The following is a 21,813-nucleotide window of genomic DNA, read 5'->3' on the forward strand; positions in this document are numbered from 1 at the left end:
AGAATGAGTTTAAATTTGTTCAAGAACTTCCGCTGTATTACTGTCTCTAGAAAAATAAACGAAAAACAAAATGAACATGTTTATAATTTGTTCATCGTATTTTCTTATTGTTTGAAAACATTAGAATTAAAAAAAAACATAACTACAGAAGAACCCATTTTGGAAAAGTCCTTTCTCACTCTGTGACGTCAAAACTTTATTATATCAAAAGGAGATCGAGGAAACAGCTGTCAAAGCATTTTTAGGGAAATTTAAAAGATAAATATGAGATGATCAAAGTGGAGAAAGCTGTAACAAATGGTAACAACATACATACATTAAGCCTATAAGTTATTTTTCTCAAAACAAAGATTACAATATTAATCTAGATTTATTCAACAAAAACTTTTGAGAAACAATTAAACAGGTGCTTTTTAGAGTCTGAAAGTGTCGATTCCTCGTGTACTTTGTTCAATAAGCAGAATTTTGCTAGCTGAGTTTGTTTCTTGATTGCTGTTTTGAAAAGAATTGCCAGGAAATATTTCCGAAGTATTGATATATACCAACAATATGGACTAATGCAACGATTACGCGACAGCTTCCTTTTTGAGTTTTCCATCAACACTTTAATATTTTTAACTTTGAAATTTAGTAATATGCTAGACCCATGTTCCATTTTTCCAGAACAATCAAACATTTACTCGAAAAACCCCTTCACCATACCAATATCCAAGACATCATCTAATCCTATTTTATTTTCATTAATTCCGTCTGTAACCCTCCATAAGCTCCGCCCATTCTCTCATCCTCTTCTACAACACAATTATAGTAATTCTCTTATTGATGGTTGCAGCTGCTGCAAAAGAAGTAGTTTCCTCTTGTTCCTCACTCTTTTTGGGTGGTGGTCACCTCTCGTCTCCACCCATTTTGTCCCTCCCGTCTTCATTTTCCAAAAAGAGGGTGCCCAATGTCCACTCTTCGTAACCCCGGGTAACTCCGCGCGGCGACTCTCCGCACCTTCCGCACTCTTCGATTATTTCTTGCTTTCTTGTCATTTCCTTTTTCAAAATATTTTGAAATTCATGCTGCCCTTTCTTGTGTTCTGAACCTTCTTACGAATTCGAGTCTTTGGTCCCAACTATAGTCCCATCGTCTTTTCACTATACTTATTTTTGTTTTTCTCCCAAATCACATTACGTTTTCGAGAGTACTCCCTTCTTGATTACTATAATAATCATTATTATTCTTATGATTATTAAAGACATTTGTATAATCTTCTTTGTTTTGCACAGCACTTGTTTTTCAGCTCAATCTCTTCCTCCAAATAATAACTAATTGAAAACAATGAGAGCCCGTTCGAGTTCCGTAACCGTTCTATACGACAGGAGAAATCGAAAAGGTTTGCTTTCGTTTTTCTTTCATTTTTCATATAATCAAAATTATACCCCTTTGCAATCTTTACAGGTGTTTCTCTTGATAGAAACAATAATTATGCATCTCGTGAAGTTGAAAAACAACCTAGAATGGTTCATACATCATCTCGTCACGTCAATGAAGGATTTTTTGGAGTGAGTCAGAACATGAACCTGAGCCAATCTTGTTTTTTTTCAACATTAATAATGGGGGATAAGTACAACTATACACTTTTCGTATATATGTGCACTTTCTGAATGTCCATTCCATTTCCGTCCACTCGTTTTTTTTTTCATTTTTCTTTTTACTTTTACTTATTACTTTTTTGAGCAAGTTGTGAGTCTCCAGATGTTTCTGTTATTGCATCATATGCTTGGTACGGGGACTAGTACGGAAATGGGAACGAAGAAAGAATAAGAGAGTCACCGGAAATGGTCCCAATAGGTATTTTTTGTATATGTTTATGGGATGTTGACTCATCGAACAAAATGTCTAGGGTTGAGAATGTTTTGAAAGCTAAGTGAATCAACGATCAGAATTTGATTGTGATTATAGGTTTGAACATGTTTCTTCAGTTTCTTCAGTTCATTCATAGTATCGGTTGCAGTTCGGCAATTGAGGGTATTCCCCTTGTCCATATTTCTTTTTGATCCTTGGAAGCCTCGCAATCGTGGCTTTGAAATTAAAATTTTTACTGATAAAATTTTGAATTTCCCGTACTTTGCCAGTTAAAAGAACTGTTATCTATGAGGGTCCATACAAAAAAGCATTTAAATTGAAAGAATTCACCAATTTTTACAAAATTGACAAGAACAACAAAGTAACCTTCAAACTTCGAAATATTTACCTCATGCTCCCAATAAACTTCCAACGTTTGGCCGATTTTTCACTTCAGTAAGCATGCTTGTCTGTCCCGATCTTTTGTTGATACGTTGTGTCAAAAGTTTTTAAAAGTTCAAAATTTACGTAATACCCAAATAAAACATGTCTACTTTCTGCAATTACTGCCAAAGATCTACGAAAGAAATGTTCCACCTCATTGACTTTAGCGACCTATTTAACAAATATTTTACTTTTAGCAAACGAACACTTCTGGAAAATGTTTTTTGAACGCAAAGGCCTTGTTCCATTTTCCTTCTCGGCACATCCGTCATAACAATAACTTGTAGTATGTTCAAGGGACAAACCGCTTCTGGGTTTAGGTTAGAATATGCATAAGAAATTGGGATGAGGGAAATACTACATTCCGGATAGTTAGGCAACAGATCATGTCACTAATGGAATCTTTCAGCGTCTCACTTTCTTCATTCAACTTTCATTTCTTTATTTAGGTTTCCAAATGGATCCAACGTGTTGACGGGCGTCAAGACATTGAAAAGCAATACGAGATTGGGGCTATTATTGGCAAAGGAAATTTCTCGAGTGTGCATTTAACTCGACGCAAGGAAGATGGCACCAAATGTGCGCTTAAGGTTCGGTACCAGTCAACATTGCAATTTTCATTTCCTTCAAAGTTTTTTCAGCAAGTTGAGAAAAGAGCAATGCGAGGGAAATGCTTTTTTGTGGACAATGAGGTGGAGATGTTGTCACTCATTCAACATGATCACATCATATCGATTATCGATGCTTTTAGCACTGAAAATCAATACTTCATAGTTTTCGAACATGCACAGGTGAATGATACTCCCAGTTTTGAACAATAACGTGCAAAACTTGACAACACAGTTTGAAAAAAAAAGATTTTTTCAGTACGGGGACTTATATGAAACTATCCGTAAAAATGGTCGAATCGAGGAACCAGATGCTGCTATCATAACTCTCCAAGTTGCATCTGCACTCAATTATCTTCACGAAAGAAATGTGGTTCACAGAGATGTCAAACCTGAAAATCTTCTTCTCGTTGACAAATTTAGTGTGAAGCTTTGCGATTTTGGATTGGCATGTCACATTCTTGGACCTCTGTACCGTATCTGTGGAACCCCAACCTATTGCGCACCAGAAGTTCTTCGGGAGACCGGATATTCGACAAGATGTGATATTTGGTCCCTTGGAGTTGTTCTTTATGTTATGCTTGTTGGATATGCTCCATTCCGTGCACCAGATCAAACCAGATTATTCAAACTTATAATGCAAGCTAAACCAAATCTGGATATGCCAGAATGGAAAGGAATTTCATTGAGTGAGTTGACTGAAACTGAATCTCTAGAAAAAAAATTATTCATAGAAAAAGGAGCAAATTTTCAGAGGCTAAAGATTTGGTATCTCGCTTGATGAATAAAACTGAAGAACGCCGACCACTTGCATCCCAAATAATGGCTCATCCATGGATTGCTCCATACACCATGGAAAATATTGATGATGAATGAATGAAGAAAATTTATAAGTATTGCCCGGTGCCAATGTCTTTCCTTTTCTTGCATATTGATTTGAATAAATAAAATGTACAGTTAAATTTATAAGTTTTCAAAATCTCTTCAAGATAAAAAAACGTGCTCCTATTAAAAAACAGATACATAAAAGTATATTAAAATTGATAAACGCAAACAATTTCTACTTTTTTCGCAGTGTGAGCGGCTGAAAGATTGAACTATTTCCGATGAAAGATGGTGAAAGCCCGTGACTGATGGTTATCCAAAAGACAGTTTCGATGCACTTTTCACGTCAAAATTATATATTTTTAACAACTTTCCTCTTTATAAATACCAAGTTGTAACATATAATCAACTGACCATATCTGGTATTCATTTGTTACATGAACTGGTTCCGGCATTAAGCATCCCCGTCTCTTATGTACATTCATTTGTTCATTCACACCACAAAAGCCATTTAACAATGTCGTTCAATCTAAGAAAACACCAAAGTATTCTTCCAAGTAGCATGATTTTAATGTTTCTTTGCTTTTTTCTTTTAATATTTTCGGTGATAATGAGTCATTTTTCAATCGAGATTAAAGAATTTGATAAGGATGGTGGAATCAAGTATAAACCAGAGTTTGTTTATTCCTTGGTAGGTATGTGATGTTTTTGATTAATTTTCCTGCAGTCTGATTTTCAGAAACCAGAGAATTACTGACCAATGTTTGTAAACTTCCATATATTTTCTTTCCGAATGAAGATGAGGACGTTTTTGGACTTACACCGGACAAATCGAAACAACATATTGTGAGGTGAGGAAAATTGAATTATGCAGAAAATCCAATGAATAACATTTCAAGAGGCGAATGCAAAATAAATGAACTGAATGAAAAGGTTGACTTATCATCTGACGGATATTTGACACTTCGATCAAAAAATACAAATGATTTACCCTCTGATATAAGGTTTGAACTATTTAATTTTTTGTCTTCAATAAGTCAATAACTCAACATATAACTTCAGATGCACCTTTTACAAAAATAGTGGGCCAAATGAGCACCCAATTAAGGTATGAAAGTTAAAATTAAATCTTTAATAATCATAAACATCAGGTTGAAAAAAATGTGCCCGTTAAAGTTCCATTCTACAATTTTGCTTTTGCTTGCGAAAGAAACGGTATTGTTGAATTTCTGAAACCCTTTGTGAATTTTGCATCAATTCCAAAAGTAAGATGAGTTAACAATAGAATCTAAAATTCAACACCATTTTAGAAATCAAACGGGGGATCAATTGCCATAATATTTCTTCCAGCAATAAATCACAAACTATTTATGAAGAAAATGCCGTTGAGTAAGCATTTCATGCAAGACAACCAGTTCAGATTTGCACAATTTATGAGCAAAGTAAGATGTTACTCGATTTTGTAATTATCAATATCGCTAATATTCAGAATGAACCAAATTCAATGCAAGATTTGTTACTACAACTTGGAATTTCAAATAAAATTAATATGTTCAGAAAAGCAAAGCAAAATAATTTTACAACTTTTTTCTCTGGTCCACAACAAATCAGATATATGATTGATGTAGATTATGATACTTTGGATCATCAGAATTTCATAACACAATTCTTAATTGATGGAAACTTATGTTTGAAAAATGGAAAAGTAAGTTTTATATTTCAAAAAAAGTTTATATCACAATTTTTCTAGAAATTAGTAAATGATCAATTGGAAAAAATCGGAGCATTTCTGACATCAACAGCAGATTCCAAGGTGTTTTCAGCAATGTTTATTGATGAATATGATGAATATCGTAGACAATCAATTGATCAAGATTTGAAGTATTATAAAAGTTTTTGAGGAAAAAAACGGACCTTTTTTCAGAAAAATGTTGGATCTATTAAAGGAATCAAACATTTTCGAGAACACTACACTAATCATCACTTCGTACGACTTATCAACAAAGTGAGATTCTTATTTACATTACATGTTAATTTGAACAATTTGCAGAGATATTGAAAACGAAAACGACAAATATCCAATGTTTGCTTTTCGTCCATCCAACCAATTCATAGAAAATAATAATCAGAAACTATATTTCATGAATATGAATTTCAACAGGTTAGGTCTAAAAATTATATTTAAAAAGAATATCTGAGTTTAGGTTATTGTCTTCTACTAATTTCAATCAAATGCTTGTTGAATTAATCAATCCGAAAGAAAAATCTTCAAAATCTGTCTTCATAGCTCAACCAACATCAAGGAACTGTACGTCTGAAGGAATATCAGAAAATATATGTTTATGCATGAATATGGTAATTTCTTTGAAAGTCGGAGAAAAATATAATTATACTTTCAATGTTTAGAGTACATCCTCTGGGTATCCTGAAAAAGGCGAAAAAAACTTCCTTCAAACATTGCGAACAAGATTTACACAAGAAGTGAAAACACACAAATGTGTTCGTTCGTTTGAACTTGAAGATTATAAAATTTTTTATGAATACTCAATTGGAACGTGCGTTATTTTATTTGTATTTCTCTACAATTAGATAAACTGTTGTTCAGAAGTAAGGAAGTACGTGGCGTAGAATTGACCGGATTTGTGAATATTATCAGTTCAAGGGGTAAGGTAAGTTCAATTAATTTTATCTTTTTTTGTTGCAACTAATTTGTTTTTTTTTCCAGAAAACCCTTTTGCTGAAAAAGATGTTCACCTTCAAACCGGAGTTTGCTTCATTTAATAGTTTCGATACAGCAAGGGTTGTTGTCGGTTATGAAGTTAACATTGGTATTGCAAGGTAGGGATTTCCGGTGGAAATTGTTTATTTATTAATCTGTTTTCAGCATGTGTGATTTGTAAAACAACAATCTCACAGGCACTGGCAAAGATTAATACGAGATTCCAAATTTCAGAATGTCACATATCTCACTATATAGTTTGTTCTTATTATTTTTCAAATTATATATGAAATTGATTTTAAGCATATTGTTTTTTTTCCAAAACTGACCCACATAAACAACGAATTTTCATCCCCCGTTTCACCTCATTTCTTTCGTCCTTCCTAGTTTTTCCCTCGCTTTCCATTCTCCTTTTTATTCGATTTTACGCCCTTTTCATCAGCTTTTCCCCTCAATCCTTATCAAATTCCATTACATCACCATGTTCCTCTGTGTTCTGTGATTGTTTCCATATCAATTAGTTCTGTACAGATGACCACCTTTTGTCCGAATCCCCAGCCCGTCTCGTTCGTCACGTTTTTCACTCACTTTCTTCTTCAGTTCGGTTCCACAAACGGCTTCCGTCTGCGTCTCTGAACATTGTTTCACTGTTTCTTCTCTCTTTTTTTTGTCTACTGAGACATACAAAACCTTGTAATAATATCTAGATGCAGGTCTCACCTTACTGTACTATTTTTCGAGATCTGAATTTCCTCGAGACTATTAAAGACGGACTGAAACAGTGGCTACTTCTGTAGAGTGAAGCCATGTTTGAATGTTTGAAGGCCGTTCCTCTAGATTTTTATAGCTTTTATCGGAATTGCCCATCATCATCAAATTAATAATATCGTATTCCTTTCCGATTCATATTCGCACCTTGCCATTCCATTTGTCTGAACTGTTCCATTTCCATCTCTCATTCATTACATTCACCTACATTCTCATTTGCAGATGCATACTCTCTCCATTTTATTACCTTTTCTACTTGTGTTATCCACATTTTCTCAAGTATCTCATGAGTTCCGGCATAAAGCTTTTCGAACATTGAAAACTCCAAAAGTCAATAAACAAAGGTTATCTTTGATTATTCAAAGACTACGTATGAATGATACCACTAGAATAAATGGAGAAGGTATGTAATTTGAATGGGAATTTAAATACAATTGAAAGGTTTCAGAAAACTGCCCTATGTTCCAATCATTTTCTCATTGTGCCTGTGAATCAACCTGCAACAATCCAGACCCGGTAAGAACCTTTTTTCTCAAATCCAATCGTAAATAACAGGCAAAGTTTCCAATAGTACTATTATCGGTATAATTCAAAAAATTCCAGTATTGCTCTAAATGTGAGCCTGGATGCACTTGTCGAAATGGATTTGTTCGGAATTCTCTCAAATTGTGTGTTCTACCGGAAGAATGCCCACGGACCAAACTTCGACGTTTTGAACTACAACCACCTAGACGACTCTATGAAGCCGTTCCAGTTGTTATCACAACTACCACAGAAGAACCTACTAGAGCAACAACTGAAGAGCCGACAACTGAACTTATAACAGCTACTGAAATTGCTGATGAACTCGTAACAGTACCACTGATAGTTCTTCGTAATGGACCAACACCTCCATCGGCTCCTCCAATGCTACAAGAACTCTCGTCTGACATGATCGGAGCTCCATCAGCAACTCCTCCTCCAGACTTTTCCTATGGGCCACCAGGAATGAATGCAGCAAAAGTTGCATTGTATGAGAATTTTCTCAAACAAAAACGAATTATGAGAGCTCTCCGTCATCGCAGAAACCGGTTTGCAAAGAGAATGTTGTAAATCTTGGTTTTATTTGATTAACATTTTATTTCATACAACAAGATCTCATAGATTCATTCAACTATAACAATTTTTATGAAAAACGATGTGCGGAAACATGTTAAATACAATAAAACAATTTAAATATGAACAATTAAAATCTCAATTTATCTACAATTTTTCATGATGCTTCCGATGTCTTTTTCCGATGGAAGCCACTTTTTTTGACGTATCTGGAACTATTTCAAAAACAGAATCCACCGCAACTCCAGTGTCATATTCATAGAGCTTATAGTCAATATCTGAAATAATTATTTGCTTTAAAAGTATGAAAGTAATCAAAAAAATGTTACCTTTGAATAATGGCACACATTGAATTTCACAAAATGCAAGCACAGTGAAATACAAAAACAATAAGAATTTCATTTTTCGAGATAATTTGAATCAAAGTGTAGTTTTCTGCAAGGAATTATCCACTAAAAAAGCAAAATCTTTTCCTTAAATACAATCCAGTCTTCCAGATTCTAATCCTTGTTCTTTTCTCCCGTGCCGGTGGGTATCATAAACGCAAATCCGCTTTATCAACTACGTCCTGAATAAGTGAAATTTCTGTCTTTTTTGGTATAAGCTTATAAGAAATTGGCTTCCGTTGTGAATATTCCTGGTGTTTGAATCATGTCGGATTCCAATTTGTTAGGTGCTCGACTTTTTATTTTATTTTTGAAGAAACATTTTTATAAAGGCAAGTATACAAAATCCTATCCGTCGTTCTTATTCCGCAAAAAATAGTTCGACATCGACTTCTCATATCTTATAGTTAAAAGAGGAATTGATATAAAATAGTGATAAATTTGTAGTGCCCAGTATTTAATTAAATAATTCAATTCAAAATAGTTGGGTAATTTTTCATTCTTCACTTCATTCTACTTACAGAAAATACGCATTTACAATTCTGGAAGGACTTTTCCTGGATTCATAATATTATTAGGATCCAACGCGTGTTTGATCGTGTGCATCAACCGTACAGTATTCTCTCCTAATTCTTCTCTCAAGTATTTTCTTTTTCCAAGTCCAATTCCATGTTCTCCAGTGCATGTTCCATCTGCAGCCAGAGCACGTCTTACAAGACGATCAGAAAACGATTGGATCTTTCTATGCTCAGTTTTATCTTCTTCAATTGTTGGGAGGATAACATGGAAATTTCCATCACCAACATGACCAACAACAGTTCCAAGAATTTCATGTTCATCTAGATCAGATCTTGTTTCTGATATCACATCTGCTAGTTTTGATATTGGTACACATACGTCTGTCGTGAATCCCTGAAATAAAAATTTCACACTTTTCAATTTCAAAATACCAAGACTCACTCTTGCTCCTGTTCTCATTGCAAGAGCAGCGTAGTATGCATTGTGTCGAGCTTTCCATAAAGTTGCCCTCTTATCAGGTGAGGCTCCAGAATCAAAATCTAGAGCTTCGTGACTTTTACAGATATCCTCAACAGCAGATGTTTGATCAGCTACTTCTTTTTCATTGCTACCATGAAATTCAATGAAAAGAGTTGGTGATTCTCGAAGGTTCAGGCTACTGTAAGAGTTGCAAGCTTGAATCTGAACTGTATCAAGAAGCTCAATTCGTGCCACTGGAATATTCCATTGAAGAACTTCAACTACGGTAGAGGCAGCTTCATGTACTGTTGGGAATGAACAAACAGCTGCAGATAAGAATTGTGGACGAGGATGAACTCTAAAAATATGTTCTGAGAAGGCTCAGGGAATATCATTTCAAAATTCTTACTTTACTGTTGCTTCAGTAATTATCCCTAAAGTTCCTTCAGATCCAACAAAAAGTTCAGTAAAATTGAAACCAGCAGATGACTTTCTTGGACATCTTCCTTTTCCTTTTGTATCTATGATTGTACCATCTGCCAGTACCACTTCCAAATTCACCACATTTTCTTTCATTGTCCCATATCGAATTGCATTGGTTCCACTTGCACTAGTTGCTACCATTCCACAAACAGAAGCATCTGCTCCAGGATCTGAAGTTAGGAGAAAATGGTTGGAAATCAAAAATCAGTGAACTAACCAACTGGGAAGAATAATCCAGAATTTTTAATTGCATCATTAAGAGCAATTCTTGTAGTTGATGGTTTAACAGAACATACAAAATCTTGCTCACGGAGCACTGGATCACCAATTATCTGTTGAGTACTTATGCAAATTCCACCTAAAGTTGACATAGATCCACCCTCAAGTCCAGTTCCAGTACCAAATGGAACCACTGGAATTGCTCTGTCATTGCATAGTTTTAGAATTTCGGAGACTTGTTCAACATTTGTAGGCTCCAGGACAACTGCTGGTGGTGGTGCACTGAAATTTTGTATCATCGAAATGAAGTGTTATTTCCTAGAGTATATTATTGGACAATCAGTTGCACAGTCTATTTTTAAAATATTATAATGCCGGGCACTATTCAAAAGTGTTCTGTAGCTATTTTTGTAGTTCAATATTCAATTTGGAAAAAAATGTTGATCTTCAATATGTGATTTTTGGTGATAAAAATATAGACCAAGATTATCTGGATAAGCTCAATAAGTAGTAACTAAATAAATAAAAAAAATTTCCGAAATGATTTATAGTCTTTGCAAGTTGAGATAGGATATTCGTGCTAGTAAGAGGTATCATGTTTTTGGTGGAAAATAATGAGAATCCTTCCAAAAGTAATGTAAACAACTGTTGTTATCTAATTTTTAAAGTTTTTTTTTAATCACAAAATTTTTGTTGCGCGTACTAAGGCACCGATTTTTTAAGATGGGTCTCACTGCATTAAAAAATTTCGGGAATCGCTCATTCCTTTATTTAAAAAAAATGCCAACTAAAAATATAAAGAAAAATTGTTCAGAATAGAAATTTTACAGTAGGCGTTTCAGAAAAATGTTAAATTGCGACACCTTTAAACTTTTGAAAGTAGTCAATTGTTGAAGTTGTAAGGAGTTGGCCAATAATCTAATTGTTCCGTTCAAAACTCACATAAAATGACTTTCATCTCGTGCAAATTGCCTTCTTACAGATTCTTGTGTCCGAACAGAAGAGTTTCCAACAATTTTTTGAAGATCTGGCAAAGATTTCTCAATTGCCGTTTGAATTGCTTGAGAACTGAAGACTCGCCGCATTTTCTAAATAATGTGAATGAAAATGAAAGAAATGAAAGAAAATACAAATGAACAAGAGGTTAAAAGTGATAGAATTCGGCTAAAAACCATCTTATCTTCCTCTATGTCATACGTGATGGGTTGATCGTAGTTGAAGAACTGGACTCTGATGTAACACAGAAAACGGGCAAACCAATAAGTTCAATGAAACATTGACATGAAACATCGAGATGGAAGACGCAGGATGAGAAACATTGAAAATAGTGTTGGTTTCTACGTGATGAAGACGAAAATGGAGAATTAGAGAAGAAATACGTTAAAATAAGCTTTTTCTTGTTTAGAAACCTTCAGAAAAATAGAAATAACTTTGCATTTATTGAGTTGTGAATTAGTCCGCTTTCTTACTTTGAAAATAATTTACTTCGAAATAGGATTCTGCACGGGCAAAAAACATCAAAAATGGTTAATTTTTGTTTTCATAGGATATTTTATTGACTGTTTCGTTGTTTGAACTTCAAAAAGTCGCAATATGCATGTGATGTTTTTTAGGATCGAAACGCTCTGGATCTTATTTTAGTTGATTATATCTATTCGGCGATTTTCAAAAGCAATAATATAGATTTTTTTTTAAATTTTAATCAGTAAAACAAATCTGAAAAATTCCAAAACTGGGAACAAAATCAACAAGTAGAAAAACAACGGCATTCAACAATAGAGATCTAGAAGAAACGCGAGATTACAGTATCACAACAGAATGTTTGCTGAAACCACTAGTGTGAATTTTTCGTGGTTGAATTTGGATTTGGCTGTGGACGGATTGATGTGAAATGGGAGTCCGAAATCATAAAGGCTGCGACTTTTATCCAACGTTACCAAGCATCGAGTGGGGTTGAGTTGGAGTTCTAGTCTGAAAAATATTAAGCTTTTAAAAAAAGCTTTCAAGTTATCAATTTTAGGTTTTTCAAAATCAGGTATTTTTTGCTTCTGCTTCTTTACGTACAAATTGGAAATTAGCTTTGTAGCCTCTTATGGATTAAAAACTTTTATACAGTTTTTCACACCTACAAACTTATCAATAATAAGTCTTGCACGTAAAACTAATATAGATAATAATGAAGTCTGTGTTTTTGAGAATCTTGAGAAATTCTAGACGATTTTGGAAAATTATTTATCATCGGGTAGAAATTAAATTACGATACATTTTTTTTAATGTTACGGCCTGTGGGGAAATGATTAAACACCATTCCTGCGGTGCTAAAACTGCGAAATAAATATAACTGTTGGAAAAATTTTGGAAATATGTTTATTTCGAGTCAAAAACTCAATTTTCACGAATTTTCTGAAAGTCGATTAAACAATTTGTCTTCCAATTTTATGTTTTAATTATGTTCAAAATATTCATATTATTACATTATAGGGTTCAAACATCCGACAGTAATTTAGATTTTTTTTTAAAATAAAATAAAAAAATAAAAATTTGTCAAAATGTTTTTTTTTAATTTATTATGAAATTTCGACATTTTAGCATAATAGGGATGGATTTCAATCATTTCCCCACTGGCCATAGTCAACATTTGAAATTGAAAGAAAAATCGATGATTTTAATTATGTGTTCACACTTTTTGAAAACTCAACTCGCATTTTGATTGTTTATATTTCAACTGAATTTAAAATAATGTACCCACCTTCTAGGATCTTTGATTGGTTCGCCATTAAGTTCACATCGCATACTGATTTCGAGTCTGTCACCATCAAAAAGTCGTATTCTTGTTCCATCAATGTGTTTCAGGCCAAACATCTAAAGGAGACATTTTAAAGTTAAAATTATTGTTGCAACAAAAATAACTAACCTCATTTTTCATTTCAGCAACATCATCATTTCCAACTTGCTTTTTTTCTTCTTTCTCCATTCTAACTTTATCTTCCTGATACATTTCTTCGACAATCTGTTTTTCTGGTTTTTTGTGAATTTTTTGTACTTCAAGTTCTCCAACTGAAACACGATTGCGAAGAACGATTGGTTTCAATGGGTCTAAGTCAATGGAGTGCTGAATTTAAGAATTATGTTATTTCAATTGATAAAATTTCAACTGACTCTATCCTTCACAAGATCGCAGAAAATTAGACAAAGGAGATGACGGAAGAATGCGTCATTTGGAGACGCTAGTCGTTTTTTATAGAATGTGCTGTTTACCAAAACATCAATCTAAAAACATTTCATACTAACAATCAAACATTTATAATTAAACTACCTTGATCGAATTTTCATCACTATGATCTTTCACGCAGTCAATTTCGCCAACACTCATCGGAATTCGAAATGACGGATTTCCAGCATCTAATTGAGCAGCAATTTCATCCTTTAAAAATAGTTGATATTACGGAAATAATTTCAAAATACCTACTTGATCAAAATCGTCGATTGGTGGCGGTAATTGCTCGCAATGGCATACATTTACAAAACACTTTCGGTATTCATCGTTTACAATTCCATTGATTTTTACATCCTTCCATTTACACACATAACCTGGAAGTGGTTTGATGAGCCACGTTTCCGCTTCCTCCTTTTTTTCAATTTTAAGATCCATCTGAAACAATTTCAGTATTTCCAGATATACGAAACCAAAAAGTATGCAAACGAGTTTTAACATTAAGTTTGTAAATCAAGATCAGGATCAATGACAAAAAATAGTTTATGATAATGAATTAATTGAGGCACTATACTCATAAATAATGATAATAAATTACTCAAGTATTTAAACTATTCACAAGAAGACACGACGTTAGAAAATGGCAAGAAGGGCGAAAACAGAGTAGAGAAGAACACACGGATATGCAACGAGAAGACGTTGGTGATCCATTGACAAAGCGATTACAAACAATTTTGATGAAGCAGAAGAACACCAAAGGACAGCAAGCGACGATATAATATACCCGATAATGCCCTTGAATGATAATACAGCTGTAACAATGCTCAGAAGAGCCATTGGAAGTAGACAATATCCAAGAACTGATGCGGTGCAGGTGAAGGAAATATTTTTCTCGTCCGTTGCCATGAGATTCATGAGGGCATAAATTCCAACGCATCCAAGTCCGCCAACTCCATAGATAAATCCAAACGAGAGTTTGCCGTGAAGAAGAAGAGCGGCTCCAAAAAGAAGACAGAAGACGAGAGGTCCAGCAAGATCTTGATCAGCAATAACTTCGACAGTTGCAGATCCAGTTGGATTTAAAACAGCAATAGTTTTCTCCTTGATATGTGAGAAGTTAATTCCGAGTTCTTCCAAGAGTGGTGGCTCATTTTCATAGTCTTCGCCATCAGCAGCAACACCGGCGTTTGGAATTGCTGAAAATTGTAGAATTAAAAATGCATTTCAGAATGAAGAATTGATATAAATATATATGTACCTCCCGTCCCGTTGTTTGGCATGAACATTTGTCCTCCATAATAATTGGTTTGTGGTTGTTGATATTGTTGATTTTGTTGATAGTAGTCGTTTCCAGCTTCTGAAGGTGAAATGATATTCAAGAAATTTGTTTAATTACAAATAAATCTCACGCTGCGGTGGCTGTTGTGGCTGCGAGTAATCAAATTGACCCCAACCCATGTCTTGTTGATTTGTTTGAGTGTTCCATCCTCCTGAAAATTATAAAACTATAAACATTATACTTTAAATAAAAATACCCTGTTGTTGTTGTCCATCATCCATCCAAAATCCATTCGACATATTGAGAGTATAATCAAAAATTTATTGAAATGATGTGGCAAATGAAGAGATTTTTCGTTGTAACAGTGAAGCAGTAGAGCGCACTTGTGTCGCGGCCTAGAAATGTTTGAACGAACTCTGGTCCGTGTACTCCTCTTGGACAACTTAATCTTGAGTGAAATCTTCCTGCGCTGAACCTGCTTTTAATAAATTTCAACACTTAGCTTCTTGGTAGTATCAATAAATTATGTCTTCATTATATGCATTGCTCCGCCCGATTAGAATCAGCTCATCGAACTTTCAAAAATGTGTAAGAAGTCTTGGAACAACGTCAAAGTGTAAGCGATTTATTTCAAATTTCAAATTATTGTTTCCATCTGAGTTTCAGGCAACGTCGAAGTTCTACCATTGTCAAAGATTGATAAAGATGACTTGGGACACTCCATTCTAATCCACAAGGGAACATTACCTCCCGGATCACAAAAAACTCCTCATGATGTAGTCGCGATGGGTGTGAAAGGAGCTAAAGTTCGTTCAACGGAGCATGTTCTTTTGTCTTAATCAAAAATTCAGATTCTGTCACTGTCTTCATCTCTTGCCGGAGTAGTCATGGTTCCCGTGCTATCCTCCTATTTGTGGGAAGCAGCTGCTGAAAGACCTTCGATGATGATGTTTGCAATTGGTAAGAATTATCTCTATTGAAGAACGGATTATTTCAAATTTCATTATTTTCAGTGGCCAACACCTTCCTCGTCCTGCTATCTTTCACTCCGCTACTACTTCATTTTCTTGCAAAACGATTTCCCATCGACATATTTTACAATAATGACAAAAAGGTAGTGCATGACCATTTTCTAATCCATTTCAAAAACATTTTAACAGGTGTTCACAACTGTTCATTACAATTTCTTAATGCAAAAACAAGCATTGAGATTCTCAGCTTCTGAAGTTGTCGATGCAGCCGTAGCTCCCGAAATGAAGAAAGTATGGATCCCTCTGGCAACAGCTTTTGTGGGCAAGCGGCCGCTTCTCATTTCCCTTGATCGAAATGCATATCTTGACAAATTGGCATTTGATGACCTCACAAAAAATGTTCACATTCCACCAAATCACGATTGAGAATTTTTATTCCTTGTTGATAGGTAGCTTTCTATTCAGTTGTTTTTTATCGTTATTGTTCAATAATTGAAAGATTTTCTTACAATTTATCAATGATTCGGGAAATCTTTTCAGTAACCATATTTAGTTGTTGAGATAAATCTGTTCCGCTTTGATTTTTGATAACTAAGTTGAATTTGTAGTCGTCAAGTCCACATTCAGATTCGGCATCATCGACACCTTCGACAAATTGGTAGCCTCGTTGTTTTCTATCCTCTTCACTTGTCTCGATTCGAATCGTTACAGTTCTGTAGTTGGCACTGAAATATTCATAGTCTGTCCTTCGTCGGCAGTCGGATATAATAACTATGTCGCTGTCCATTGTTGAACTGATCGCCGCTCTTAAATACTATAATTTGTCAAATACAATTTCAAGTTTCCAACAACCTGCAAAACAATCCGGAATCTTTACATCTCGCTTCTTCTCCCCACTGGATCATATCTTTTCTATACAGCTCTTTGTATGGCCCGTCAGTTAGAAGTTCTTCATACTTTAAACCTGAAAAATCCTATTTTCGAATGATCAAACTCTACTTTCAAACAAAGCACCATGTTTCTTAGCAAATTCCATTTTCAGGCTATGTGAAATACCCGCAACTGAAACATCAAATCGCTTTTGCACCAATACTTCTCTGATCAAGTTTGTACAGTAATCTTTTCCAGATTTTCGTTTACCGGATATGGCTATCACGATTGGCATTTGTCTGCAACACAAGTTTTTCTATAACGAAATCGTTTGCTTATTTTAAACACTAAAATCAAGAAAGAACAAATAGTGGAGAATCCTGTCTGTAATTCATAACTGAAGATAGAAACAATTCATATTGACTTAATTTATTTATATTTTAATAACAAGGAAGCCGAATAAATTAATCACAATAGATTTTTGAGTTTAAAACGAATGGACAAAAAAGGTGAAACTCTACATGAAAAAGTGGAGAAGAATGAGAAGTACGTTCCGTGCTCCTCGTCGGCGGGGAGAGACGGCGGAAACATAGAAAAGAACAACCCGATATTGCTTAGTTCACGAGGAGGACACCAATTAAGCTCCGACGATGATGTTATTGATTGGGATGTGGATGAGTTTGACGAAGAATCCGATGAATCCCATGATAGCAAATCCGATTGCTGTGGCCATAGCGATCTTCTGGTATTCTGAAAAAAAGAGGGTAATTTCACGTTCCATGAACAAAAAATAAATTACCTTTTCTGTCTGGCTTAGTACATCTCTTGACTAGACGGTACGAGTCTTTGGAGAACTGGCGAGCTGGCTCAATCAAAGCTTGGAATTGATCCATGGTCGTAACTGAAAATTTATAAATGAGTTCCGATGGTGGTGAAATTGAAAACAAAAGAAAAACGCATCGCCAATAAAATTAAATAATAATTAAAATTTAAATTACAAAAAACCGAAAAGACGACAGAAAACTGAAAGGAATGACGATGTTCGAGGAGAATATAAACGCACAGAGATGTCGGGTGGCTGTCGACGAGAAATTGTCGCAGTGGAAACGAGAGACGCAGACGTCCAAGAGAACTGCAATAGATGTGCAGGCATTGCCATTGGCGGCAATTCAAATAAGAAAGGGAGGTCAACTGCGCAAGGTTGCACGCAAATACTGCAATTATCCCGTGCAGGATAGTATCAATAGACAGCAAAATACTTCGAAAATTAGGAAAATAATGTTCTGGGAAATTATTTCAAAAAATGCTGGTTTTTCAAAAATCATTTAGAATAGTTTAACTACCTCGGGTCGTCCAACTAGATGGAAACTTGTAAGAAAATCCATCAATTTTCATTAAATTTAAATGCATTTTCATGAAAATCATAAATAGCTACTATAATAGTTTAGGAAGTTTACCACCAGCATCAAAAAGCACAGTAATATGTTATTTTTGTTTTCACAGCGGTACATGTAGTACCGTACCACAGCTTAATTGTATGGCTTCTGGAGGCCTTTGAAATAATGGGTTTTTAAACTTCGACGTCAAAAGAGGTTTTCAGTTATGATATAATATATCCGATAAAACAACTTTCACGACCTGAAACTCTTGAGTGAACACATTTTGATGTAGCCTTCCGCAATTTGACACGTATATATTTTCAGATAGGACGCACGGATATGTGGGATGCCATCAAACGATCCCTCTCCAAAAACCCCATTTCTAGTCGTTTACCTGGATTTAACCTTTACCTTTTTTTTGCTACATAGGTATGATAAATGTTTAACCAGTCCTTACTTAGGTTTCATTCAACTATAATTTCCTTCAATTTCAGATAAATTGAAATTACCCTAGATCTTATGGTTCTTTGAAAATAAATGAGGTTGGATCAGAAATGTGAAATCTTCTCGAAATTGTTTAAAACTGAAAGAAATTGGCGATACACATAACAAATATGGATTCTCTTGACCGTACAACTTCACTACTTTAAAAACTGTTTTGGCACGCTCCTACTGCCAACATCATCATAACACTTGGAAAGGAAAAGCAAATGCGTGCTTCAATCTCTCATAATTCTTCGTCAAAACCGGATCATCAGGACTGTGGGATGTGAAGTGTCTCATCTGACATAAGGGAAATTGAGCGGCGGATACATAAAGATTTAGAGATCGCGAGAACTTGCCCAGTTTGAACGATTCGTCACGGATCGGATTGAAGTGAGAGAAATCTCCCTCCTGTCCGTTTGTTTCCTCCATATATATCCTAAATATTTCAATTGGCCATTTATTCCGAATACTTTCTATTTAAACTTTCAAATTTACATAAATGCGACGAGAATCCTCTGTCAACTACACCGTCTTCAACCACTGAAACATTACACATGGTTTCACCTTTCACAGCTTCTTCTTCTTCTTCGTCATTTTCTTCATTCTTCTACTCGTCAACTACGTCTTCCACCTCTCTTACATTTTGTTTCTGATTCATTCAACGTCGTCATCGGTTTTATAAATGGTGTTGCGTCTTTGCCGCTTCTTGATGCCATCATCATCGGCTGGACGTTGCGCAAAACTTTTTCTCCTTCTCTTATCCGTTAATTCAATCTTGATTGGTCTTGTCGCTAGTCAGCTGCCCGATGAACTTGATCCGTTCCTTGAAAAACTTTTCGACACTTCAGAGTGTAAGTTTTTGACAAAATACAAAGGGAAACGGTATTATTTCGTTTAGTTCTAGCGTTTCAATATTACTTTTCTAAAGTTTTCAAGAATAAAAAACATGTTGTCAGAACATTTATACACGTTTAATTTCTGCAATTTAAATATTTCAGGCGAAGATTTTGTCACCTCGTCCGACTATACCAACATTGCAACTTCGAAATGTGACCCACATACATGTGATTTTCCAAGACAAATCTGTGCGAGACCTGCTGCTAAGTTTCAGGATTCCTCTGCAAATATATGTAGAACAATTCCATTAGAGGTTTAAAATTGCTTCCTATTGACAGATTTTAATCTTGAATTCTAGTGTCTAACTGCTGCAAATGGTGGTGTTGCTCCTGGACCATCAATCCGTCCTCCAGCTCCATCTCCATTTATTCCACAACCTTCTCTTCCAAATATTATTTCTTCAATGCTACCTGCACCTTCAGGCGGAGGTAAGAAATTACTTTTTGTTTCTCTCACGTCTTCTTGATCAGTCATTTGAAGGTTTACAAACAACTTGTAAACGGTGTAAACCTATTAAACTACTCTGAAAATTTAGCGAAATCGAGAACAAAAGAACTGACGGCAAAGAGACTGTCTGCCACTTTTTCTTCTTTTTTATGATGATGATGACTCATTCTTTTCAGTTTCAGCTACACCATCACCATCAACTGATCCTTTGGCAATATGCAAAATGGGAGTTCCAAACGGACGGTTTTGCGGTTTTCGGCCAATGTTCACATATAATAGGGTAAGTAGTTTTTCATTCATACTTTCAAAGTAGTTATGACTGGTTTTGGCAGAGAAGTTTTTTTTGCGAAAACTATTCCTAAAATGATACTATGGACAAGAGAAACATGTTCAGGAGACCCTTCAATGTGACGAATTTTGGTTCCCCGGGTGTAGAACGGCTGAGACAAACGCGAATCTTTTTGAGGATTATCAGCAGTGTCAAAAAATTGCTGATTTGTGTAAACGTAAGTTACACCGAGAATATGGGCAAGAAATCAAACATCACGCTTGTCGATATGACCATGCATCATTTTTTAAATTGATTCTGATTTGTGTATGATTTTTGACAACTTCAGCAACTCCAGCACCAACTCTTGCTCCATTCCGACCACGTCCAACAACTCGCCGGTTACCTCCACCAACAACACCACCACCACCTCCTCCGCCTCCAGCTCCATCTCCATTCGTAGATGCATTTAAGTCATTTGGTGGGAATAATCAAGCTGGTCAAGGTGCACTTGGAGCACTAGGAATGTTTACTGGAAGTGGATTGGGCCCAACTGGTCAAGGACCACTTGGAAATTTCTCTCCGAATCCGAATGCTGGAGCTGCACCTAATCCAGGCCCGGCTGCAGGGGCTGGAGGTCCAGACGGTCAAGATCTTGGACTATTTGGATTGATTCAACAAGGAATAATGGGTGCTCAAGCTGCCGGACAAGGCAAAGGAGGAAAGGAAGCAGCATCAAAAGCAGCTGGACAAATTCTCCAACAATTCACTGGATTTGATTTAGGAGGAATTGGAAATAATTTCGGAGGACTTTTTGGAAGATAATTCATTACTCAGTGAAAAACTAAGATGACAAAACCTTGATCGAAGATAATAACGGGTGAATATTTGTAATGTATCTTGGTGTGACATTGATTTCTTTAACTGCTAATAATTTTCAACCAAGTAATTATTTTATATTCGGAATAAAATCCTTTTTTTGTTTTCTTTCAATAGAAACACAAAGCTCCAGCTTTAGCACATTCCCATGTTGATGCACATTTGAGTTGGTGAATTGTTGGCTTGTCCAGTGAAATTCTGGAAATTATCTGCTTAAGTTTACGTGTTTTTTTCAAGCTCTACACAATATAAAAAAAGAATCCGAAAGATTCTATTAGAATCAAAACACGAAATGAGTAATTATTGGATTTTATGTTCAAAAAACCAACCGAATAGAAAATGTTAAAGTTTGTGTTCAAACTTCCGCGGCATGTTTCGCGAGTTTGTTTCACTGGAATCTGATCGCATCCTTGAGAAGCTTGAATTCCCATTTGTGCCTGAACATTTCCTTTATTAAGACCTCGTTTTGTGGTTAAATCTTACCTCCATATCCGGGGAAGAGATAACTTGTTGATTGATCTGAGCGAGACCTGCCATACAGAAAGCACACGAGATTGGAGATTGAGCTACAGACAATGAAGATAGAAAAATAATACTCAGAATAAAGATTAGCTTCATCGTTATTTGCAATATTCAGACCAAACTAGTGCTTGAACTGAAACTGAAAAAAACTATAGAGCAGTGCTCTCAAAGTAAACTGATTGTGGCTGATCAACTGATAAGAACGACTTTTGATCGATTTTTCGTGTGACTCTATGAACACATTTT

General features: G+C 35.2%; 12 protein-coding genes across 18 annotated transcripts; 5 read left to right on the forward strand and 7 right to left on the reverse strand.

Moving 5' to 3' along the window:
• The first annotated feature begins 1,278 nt into the window (after positions 1–1,278).
• cat-6 (Protein kinase domain-containing protein) lies at positions 1,279–3,851 on the forward strand. The gene is made up of 6 exons (NM_073369.5): positions 1,279–1,378; positions 1,444–1,547; positions 2,724–2,864; positions 2,916–3,065; positions 3,142–3,571; positions 3,637–3,851. The coding sequence occupies exons 1-6, from the start codon at positions 1,324–1,326 to the stop codon at positions 3,756–3,758; spliced, it is 1,002 nt and encodes a 333-aa protein (NP_505770.3). The 5' UTR covers positions 1,279–1,323; the 3' UTR covers positions 3,759–3,851.
• Positions 3,852–4,224: 373 nt separating this feature from the next.
• F32D8.2 (ATPase_AAA_core domain-containing protein) lies at positions 4,225–6,549 on the forward strand (the record flags this gene model as incomplete). Its single annotated transcript, NM_073370.2, has 14 exons — positions 4,225–4,402; positions 4,447–4,558; positions 4,607–4,711; positions 4,770–4,815; positions 4,859–4,972; positions 5,018–5,149; positions 5,197–5,412; positions 5,458–5,588; positions 5,632–5,712; positions 5,758–5,868; positions 5,912–6,062; positions 6,114–6,262; positions 6,313–6,376; positions 6,433–6,549. The coding sequence occupies 14 exons, from the start codon at positions 4,225–4,227 to the stop codon at positions 6,547–6,549; spliced, it is 1,707 nt and encodes a 568-aa protein (NP_505771.2).
• Positions 6,550–7,283: 734 nt separating this feature from the next.
• On the forward strand, positions 7,284–8,420 carry F32D8.3 (TIL domain-containing protein). Its single transcript, NM_073371.3, has 3 exons — positions 7,284–7,597; positions 7,643–7,710; positions 7,798–8,420. The coding sequence occupies exons 1-3, from the start codon at positions 7,417–7,419 to the stop codon at positions 8,284–8,286; spliced, it is 738 nt and encodes a 245-aa protein (NP_505772.1). The 5' UTR covers positions 7,284–7,416; the 3' UTR covers positions 8,287–8,420.
• On the reverse strand, positions 8,294–9,583 carry F32D8.11 (uncharacterized protein). Its single transcript, NM_001269344.4, has 3 exons — positions 9,197–9,583; positions 8,619–8,857; positions 8,294–8,567 (listed from the first exon to the last, which is right to left on the reverse strand). Exons 2-3 carry the CDS (start codon positions 8,689–8,691, stop codon positions 8,437–8,439), a joined length of 204 nt encoding a protein of 67 aa, NP_001256273.1. The 5' UTR covers positions 8,692–8,857; positions 9,197–9,583; the 3' UTR covers positions 8,294–8,436.
• F32D8.12 (D-lactate dehydrogenase (cytochrome)) lies at positions 9,164–11,443 on the reverse strand (the record flags this gene model as incomplete). Of its 3 annotated transcripts, NM_001028702.7 has the most annotated exons (6): positions 11,298–11,443; positions 10,537–10,637; positions 10,354–10,494; positions 10,063–10,306; positions 9,636–10,011; positions 9,210–9,587 (listed from the first exon to the last, which is right to left on the reverse strand). In NM_001028702.7, the coding sequence occupies exons 1-6, from the start codon at positions 11,438–11,440 to the stop codon at positions 9,210–9,212; spliced, it is 1,383 nt and encodes a 460-aa protein (NP_001023873.1). In that variant the 5' UTR covers positions 11,441–11,443. The 3 variants fall into 3 exon arrangements, with proteins under 3 accessions (NP_001379315.1, NP_001023873.1, NP_001379416.1); NM_001392598.1 differs by having other exon boundaries at positions 9,164–9,587; positions 10,354–10,637; NM_001392599.1 differs by having other exon boundaries at positions 10,354–10,637; positions 11,301–11,440.
• Positions 11,444–12,043: 600 nt separating this feature from the next.
• On the reverse strand, positions 12,044–14,007 carry F32D8.4 (PIH1 N-terminal domain-containing protein; the record flags this gene model as incomplete). Its single annotated transcript, NM_073374.8, has 6 exons — positions 12,044–12,326; positions 13,105–13,217; positions 13,270–13,467; positions 13,515–13,625; positions 13,672–13,779; positions 13,825–14,007. 6 exons carry the CDS (start codon positions 14,005–14,007, stop codon positions 12,164–12,166), a joined length of 876 nt encoding a protein of 291 aa, NP_505775.3. The 3' UTR covers positions 12,044–12,163.
• Positions 14,008–14,096: 89 nt separating this feature from the next.
• On the reverse strand, positions 14,097–15,235 carry F32D8.14 (Protein YIPF; the record flags this gene model as incomplete). 2 transcript variants are annotated; one of them, NM_001269345.3, is made up of 4 exons in its annotated part: positions 14,097–14,765; positions 14,828–14,926; positions 14,979–15,059; positions 15,105–15,235. In NM_001269345.3, 4 exons carry the CDS (start codon positions 15,145–15,147, stop codon positions 14,203–14,205), a joined length of 786 nt encoding a protein of 261 aa, NP_001256274.1. The 2 variants fall into 2 exon arrangements, with proteins under 2 accessions (NP_001256274.1, NP_001256275.1); NM_001269346.3 differs by lacking the exon at positions 15,105–15,235 and having other exon boundaries at positions 14,203–14,765; positions 14,979–15,027.
• Positions 15,236–15,299: 64 nt separating this feature from the next.
• Positions 15,300–16,400, forward strand: F32D8.5 (Transmembrane protein 70 homolog, mitochondrial). Of its 2 annotated transcripts, none has more exons than NM_073375.6 (5): positions 15,300–15,464; positions 15,509–15,654; positions 15,700–15,808; positions 15,862–15,962; positions 16,009–16,400. In NM_073375.6, the coding sequence occupies exons 1-5, from the start codon at positions 15,374–15,376 to the stop codon at positions 16,243–16,245; spliced, it is 684 nt and encodes a 227-aa protein (NP_505776.1). In that variant the 5' UTR covers positions 15,300–15,373; the 3' UTR covers positions 16,246–16,400. The 2 variants fall into 2 exon arrangements, with proteins under 2 accessions (NP_505776.1, NP_505777.1); NM_073376.7 differs by having other exon boundaries at positions 15,307–15,464; positions 15,515–15,654; positions 16,009–16,399.
• On the reverse strand, positions 16,003–16,990 carry F32D8.13 (Phosphomevalonate kinase). Of its 2 annotated transcripts, NM_001269347.3 has the most exons (4): positions 16,834–16,990; positions 16,672–16,783; positions 16,329–16,625; positions 16,003–16,276 (listed from the first exon to the last, which is right to left on the reverse strand). In NM_001269347.3, the coding sequence occupies exons 1-4, from the start codon at positions 16,982–16,984 to the stop codon at positions 16,252–16,254; spliced, it is 585 nt and encodes a 194-aa protein (NP_001256276.1). In that variant the 5' UTR covers positions 16,985–16,990; the 3' UTR covers positions 16,003–16,251. The 2 variants fall into 2 exon arrangements, with proteins under 2 accessions (NP_001256276.1, NP_001379333.1); NM_001392600.1 differs by lacking the exon at positions 16,003–16,276 and having other exon boundaries at positions 16,317–16,625; positions 16,834–16,988.
• A 114-nt stretch (positions 16,991–17,104) lies between these two features.
• On the reverse strand, positions 17,105–17,590 carry sec-61.G (Protein transport protein Sec61 subunit gamma). Its single transcript, NM_001392601.1, has 2 exons — positions 17,489–17,590; positions 17,105–17,439 (listed from the first exon to the last, which is right to left on the reverse strand). Exons 1-2 carry the CDS (start codon positions 17,580–17,582, stop codon positions 17,327–17,329), a joined length of 207 nt encoding a protein of 68 aa, NP_001379136.1. The 5' UTR covers positions 17,583–17,590; the 3' UTR covers positions 17,105–17,326.
• Positions 17,591–18,881: 1,291 nt separating this feature from the next.
• F32D8.7 (BPTI/Kunitz inhibitor domain-containing protein) lies at positions 18,882–21,147 on the forward strand. 2 transcript variants are annotated; one of them, NM_001129465.4, is made up of 6 exons: positions 18,882–19,405; positions 19,553–19,704; positions 19,750–19,879; positions 20,075–20,178; positions 20,293–20,404; positions 20,516–21,147. In NM_001129465.4, the coding sequence occupies exons 1-6, from the start codon at positions 19,237–19,239 to the stop codon at positions 20,989–20,991; spliced, it is 1,143 nt and encodes a 380-aa protein (NP_001122937.1). In that variant the 5' UTR covers positions 18,882–19,236; the 3' UTR covers positions 20,992–21,147. The 2 variants fall into 2 exon arrangements, with proteins under 2 accessions (NP_001122937.1, NP_505779.1); NM_073378.8 differs by having other exon boundaries at positions 18,902–19,405; positions 20,081–20,178; positions 20,516–21,144.
• spp-16 (Saposin B-type domain-containing protein) lies at positions 20,978–21,750 on the reverse strand. Its single transcript, NM_073379.8, has 3 exons — positions 21,529–21,750; positions 21,375–21,482; positions 20,978–21,243 (listed from the first exon to the last, which is right to left on the reverse strand). Exons 1-3 carry the CDS (start codon positions 21,661–21,663, stop codon positions 21,181–21,183), a joined length of 306 nt encoding a protein of 101 aa, NP_505780.1. The 5' UTR covers positions 21,664–21,750; the 3' UTR covers positions 20,978–21,180.
• Positions 21,751–21,813: the final 63 nt, after the last annotated feature.

This window comes from Caenorhabditis elegans, chromosome V, assembly GCF_000002985.6.
Source record: "Caenorhabditis elegans chromosome V".
Taxonomy (NCBI): Eukaryota; Metazoa; Nematoda; class Chromadorea; order Rhabditida; family Rhabditidae; genus Caenorhabditis; species Caenorhabditis elegans.

Excerpts from the sequence above, each read along its gene's own strand:
- cat-6 (NM_073369.5), top strand. The coding sequence starts at position 1,324 with ATGAGAGCCCGTTCGAGTTCCGTAACCGTTCTATACGACAGGAGAAAT. Across the intron at positions 1,379-1,443 it reads CGACAGGAGAAATCGAAAAG|GTGTTTCTCTTGATAGAAAC; the intron begins GTTTGCTTTCGT and ends CAATCTTTACAG. Across the intron at positions 3,066-3,141 it reads TAGTTTTCGAACATGCACAG|TACGGGGACTTATATGAAAC; the intron begins GTGAATGATACT and ends AGATTTTTTCAG.
- F32D8.3 (NM_073371.3), top strand. The coding sequence starts at position 7,417 with ATGCATACTCTCTCCATTTTATTACCTTTTCTACTTGTGTTATCCACA. Across the intron at positions 7,598-7,642 it reads CACTAGAATAAATGGAGAAG|AAAACTGCCCTATGTTCCAA; the intron begins GTATGTAATTTG and ends GAAAGGTTTCAG. Across the intron at positions 7,711-7,797 it reads CCTGCAACAATCCAGACCCG|TATTGCTCTAAATGTGAGCC; the intron begins GTAAGAACCTTT and ends AAAAAATTCCAG.
- spp-16 (NM_073379.8), bottom strand. The coding sequence starts at position 21,663 with ATGAAGCTAATCTTTATTCTGAGTATTATTTTTCTATCTTCATTGTCT. Across the intron at positions 21,483-21,528 it reads TCTCTTCCCCGGATATGGAG|GCACAAATGGGAATTCAAGC; the intron begins GTAAGATTTAAC and ends GGAAATGTTCAG. Across the intron at positions 21,244-21,374 it reads ACTTTAACATTTTCTATTCG|AATTTCACTGGACAAGCCAA; the intron begins GTTGGTTTTTTG and ends GATAATTTCCAG.
- F32D8.5 (NM_073375.6), top strand. The coding sequence starts at position 15,374 with ATGTCTTCATTATATGCATTGCTCCGCCCGATTAGAATCAGCTCATCG. Across the intron at positions 15,655-15,699 it reads TGGGTGTGAAAGGAGCTAAA|ATTCTGTCACTGTCTTCATC; the intron begins GTTCGTTCAACG and ends TCAAAAATTCAG. Across the intron at positions 15,963-16,008 it reads TTTACAATAATGACAAAAAG|GTGTTCACAACTGTTCATTA; the intron begins GTAGTGCATGAC and ends ACATTTTAACAG.
- F32D8.7 (NM_001129465.4), top strand. The coding sequence starts at position 19,237 with ATGGTGTTGCGTCTTTGCCGCTTCTTGATGCCATCATCATCGGCTGGA. Across the intron at positions 20,179-20,292 it reads CAATGTTCACATATAATAGG|GAGACCCTTCAATGTGACGA; the intron begins GTAAGTAGTTTT and ends AAACATGTTCAG. Across the intron at positions 20,405-20,515 it reads AATTGCTGATTTGTGTAAAC|CAACTCCAGCACCAACTCTT; the intron begins GTAAGTTACACC and ends TGACAACTTCAG.
- sec-61.G (NM_001392601.1), bottom strand. The coding sequence starts at position 17,582 with ATGGATCAATTCCAAGCTTTGATTGAGCCAGCTCGCCAGTTCTCCAAA. Across the intron at positions 17,440-17,488 it reads TACTAAGCCAGACAGAAAAG|AATACCAGAAGATCGCTATG; the intron begins GTAATTTATTTT and ends TCTTTTTTTCAG.
- F32D8.11 (NM_001269344.4), bottom strand. The coding sequence starts at position 8,691 with ATGAAATTCTTATTGTTTTTGTATTTCACTGTGCTTGCATTTTGTGAA. Across the intron at positions 8,568-8,618 it reads ATGTGTGCCATTATTCAAAG|ATATTGACTATAAGCTCTAT; the intron begins GTAACATTTTTT and ends TAATTATTTCAG.
- F32D8.13 (NM_001269347.3), bottom strand. The coding sequence starts at position 16,984 with ATGCCAATCGTGATAGCCATATCCGGTAAACGAAAATCTGGAAAAGAT. Across the intron at positions 16,784-16,833 it reads GGAATTTGCTAAGAAACATG|GTTTAAAGTATGAAGAACTT; the intron begins GTGCTTTGTTTG and ends AGGATTTTTCAG. Across the intron at positions 16,277-16,328 it reads TCCCGAATCATTGATAAATT|AAAGCTACCTATCAACAAGG; the intron begins GTAAGAAAATCT and ends ACAACTGAATAG.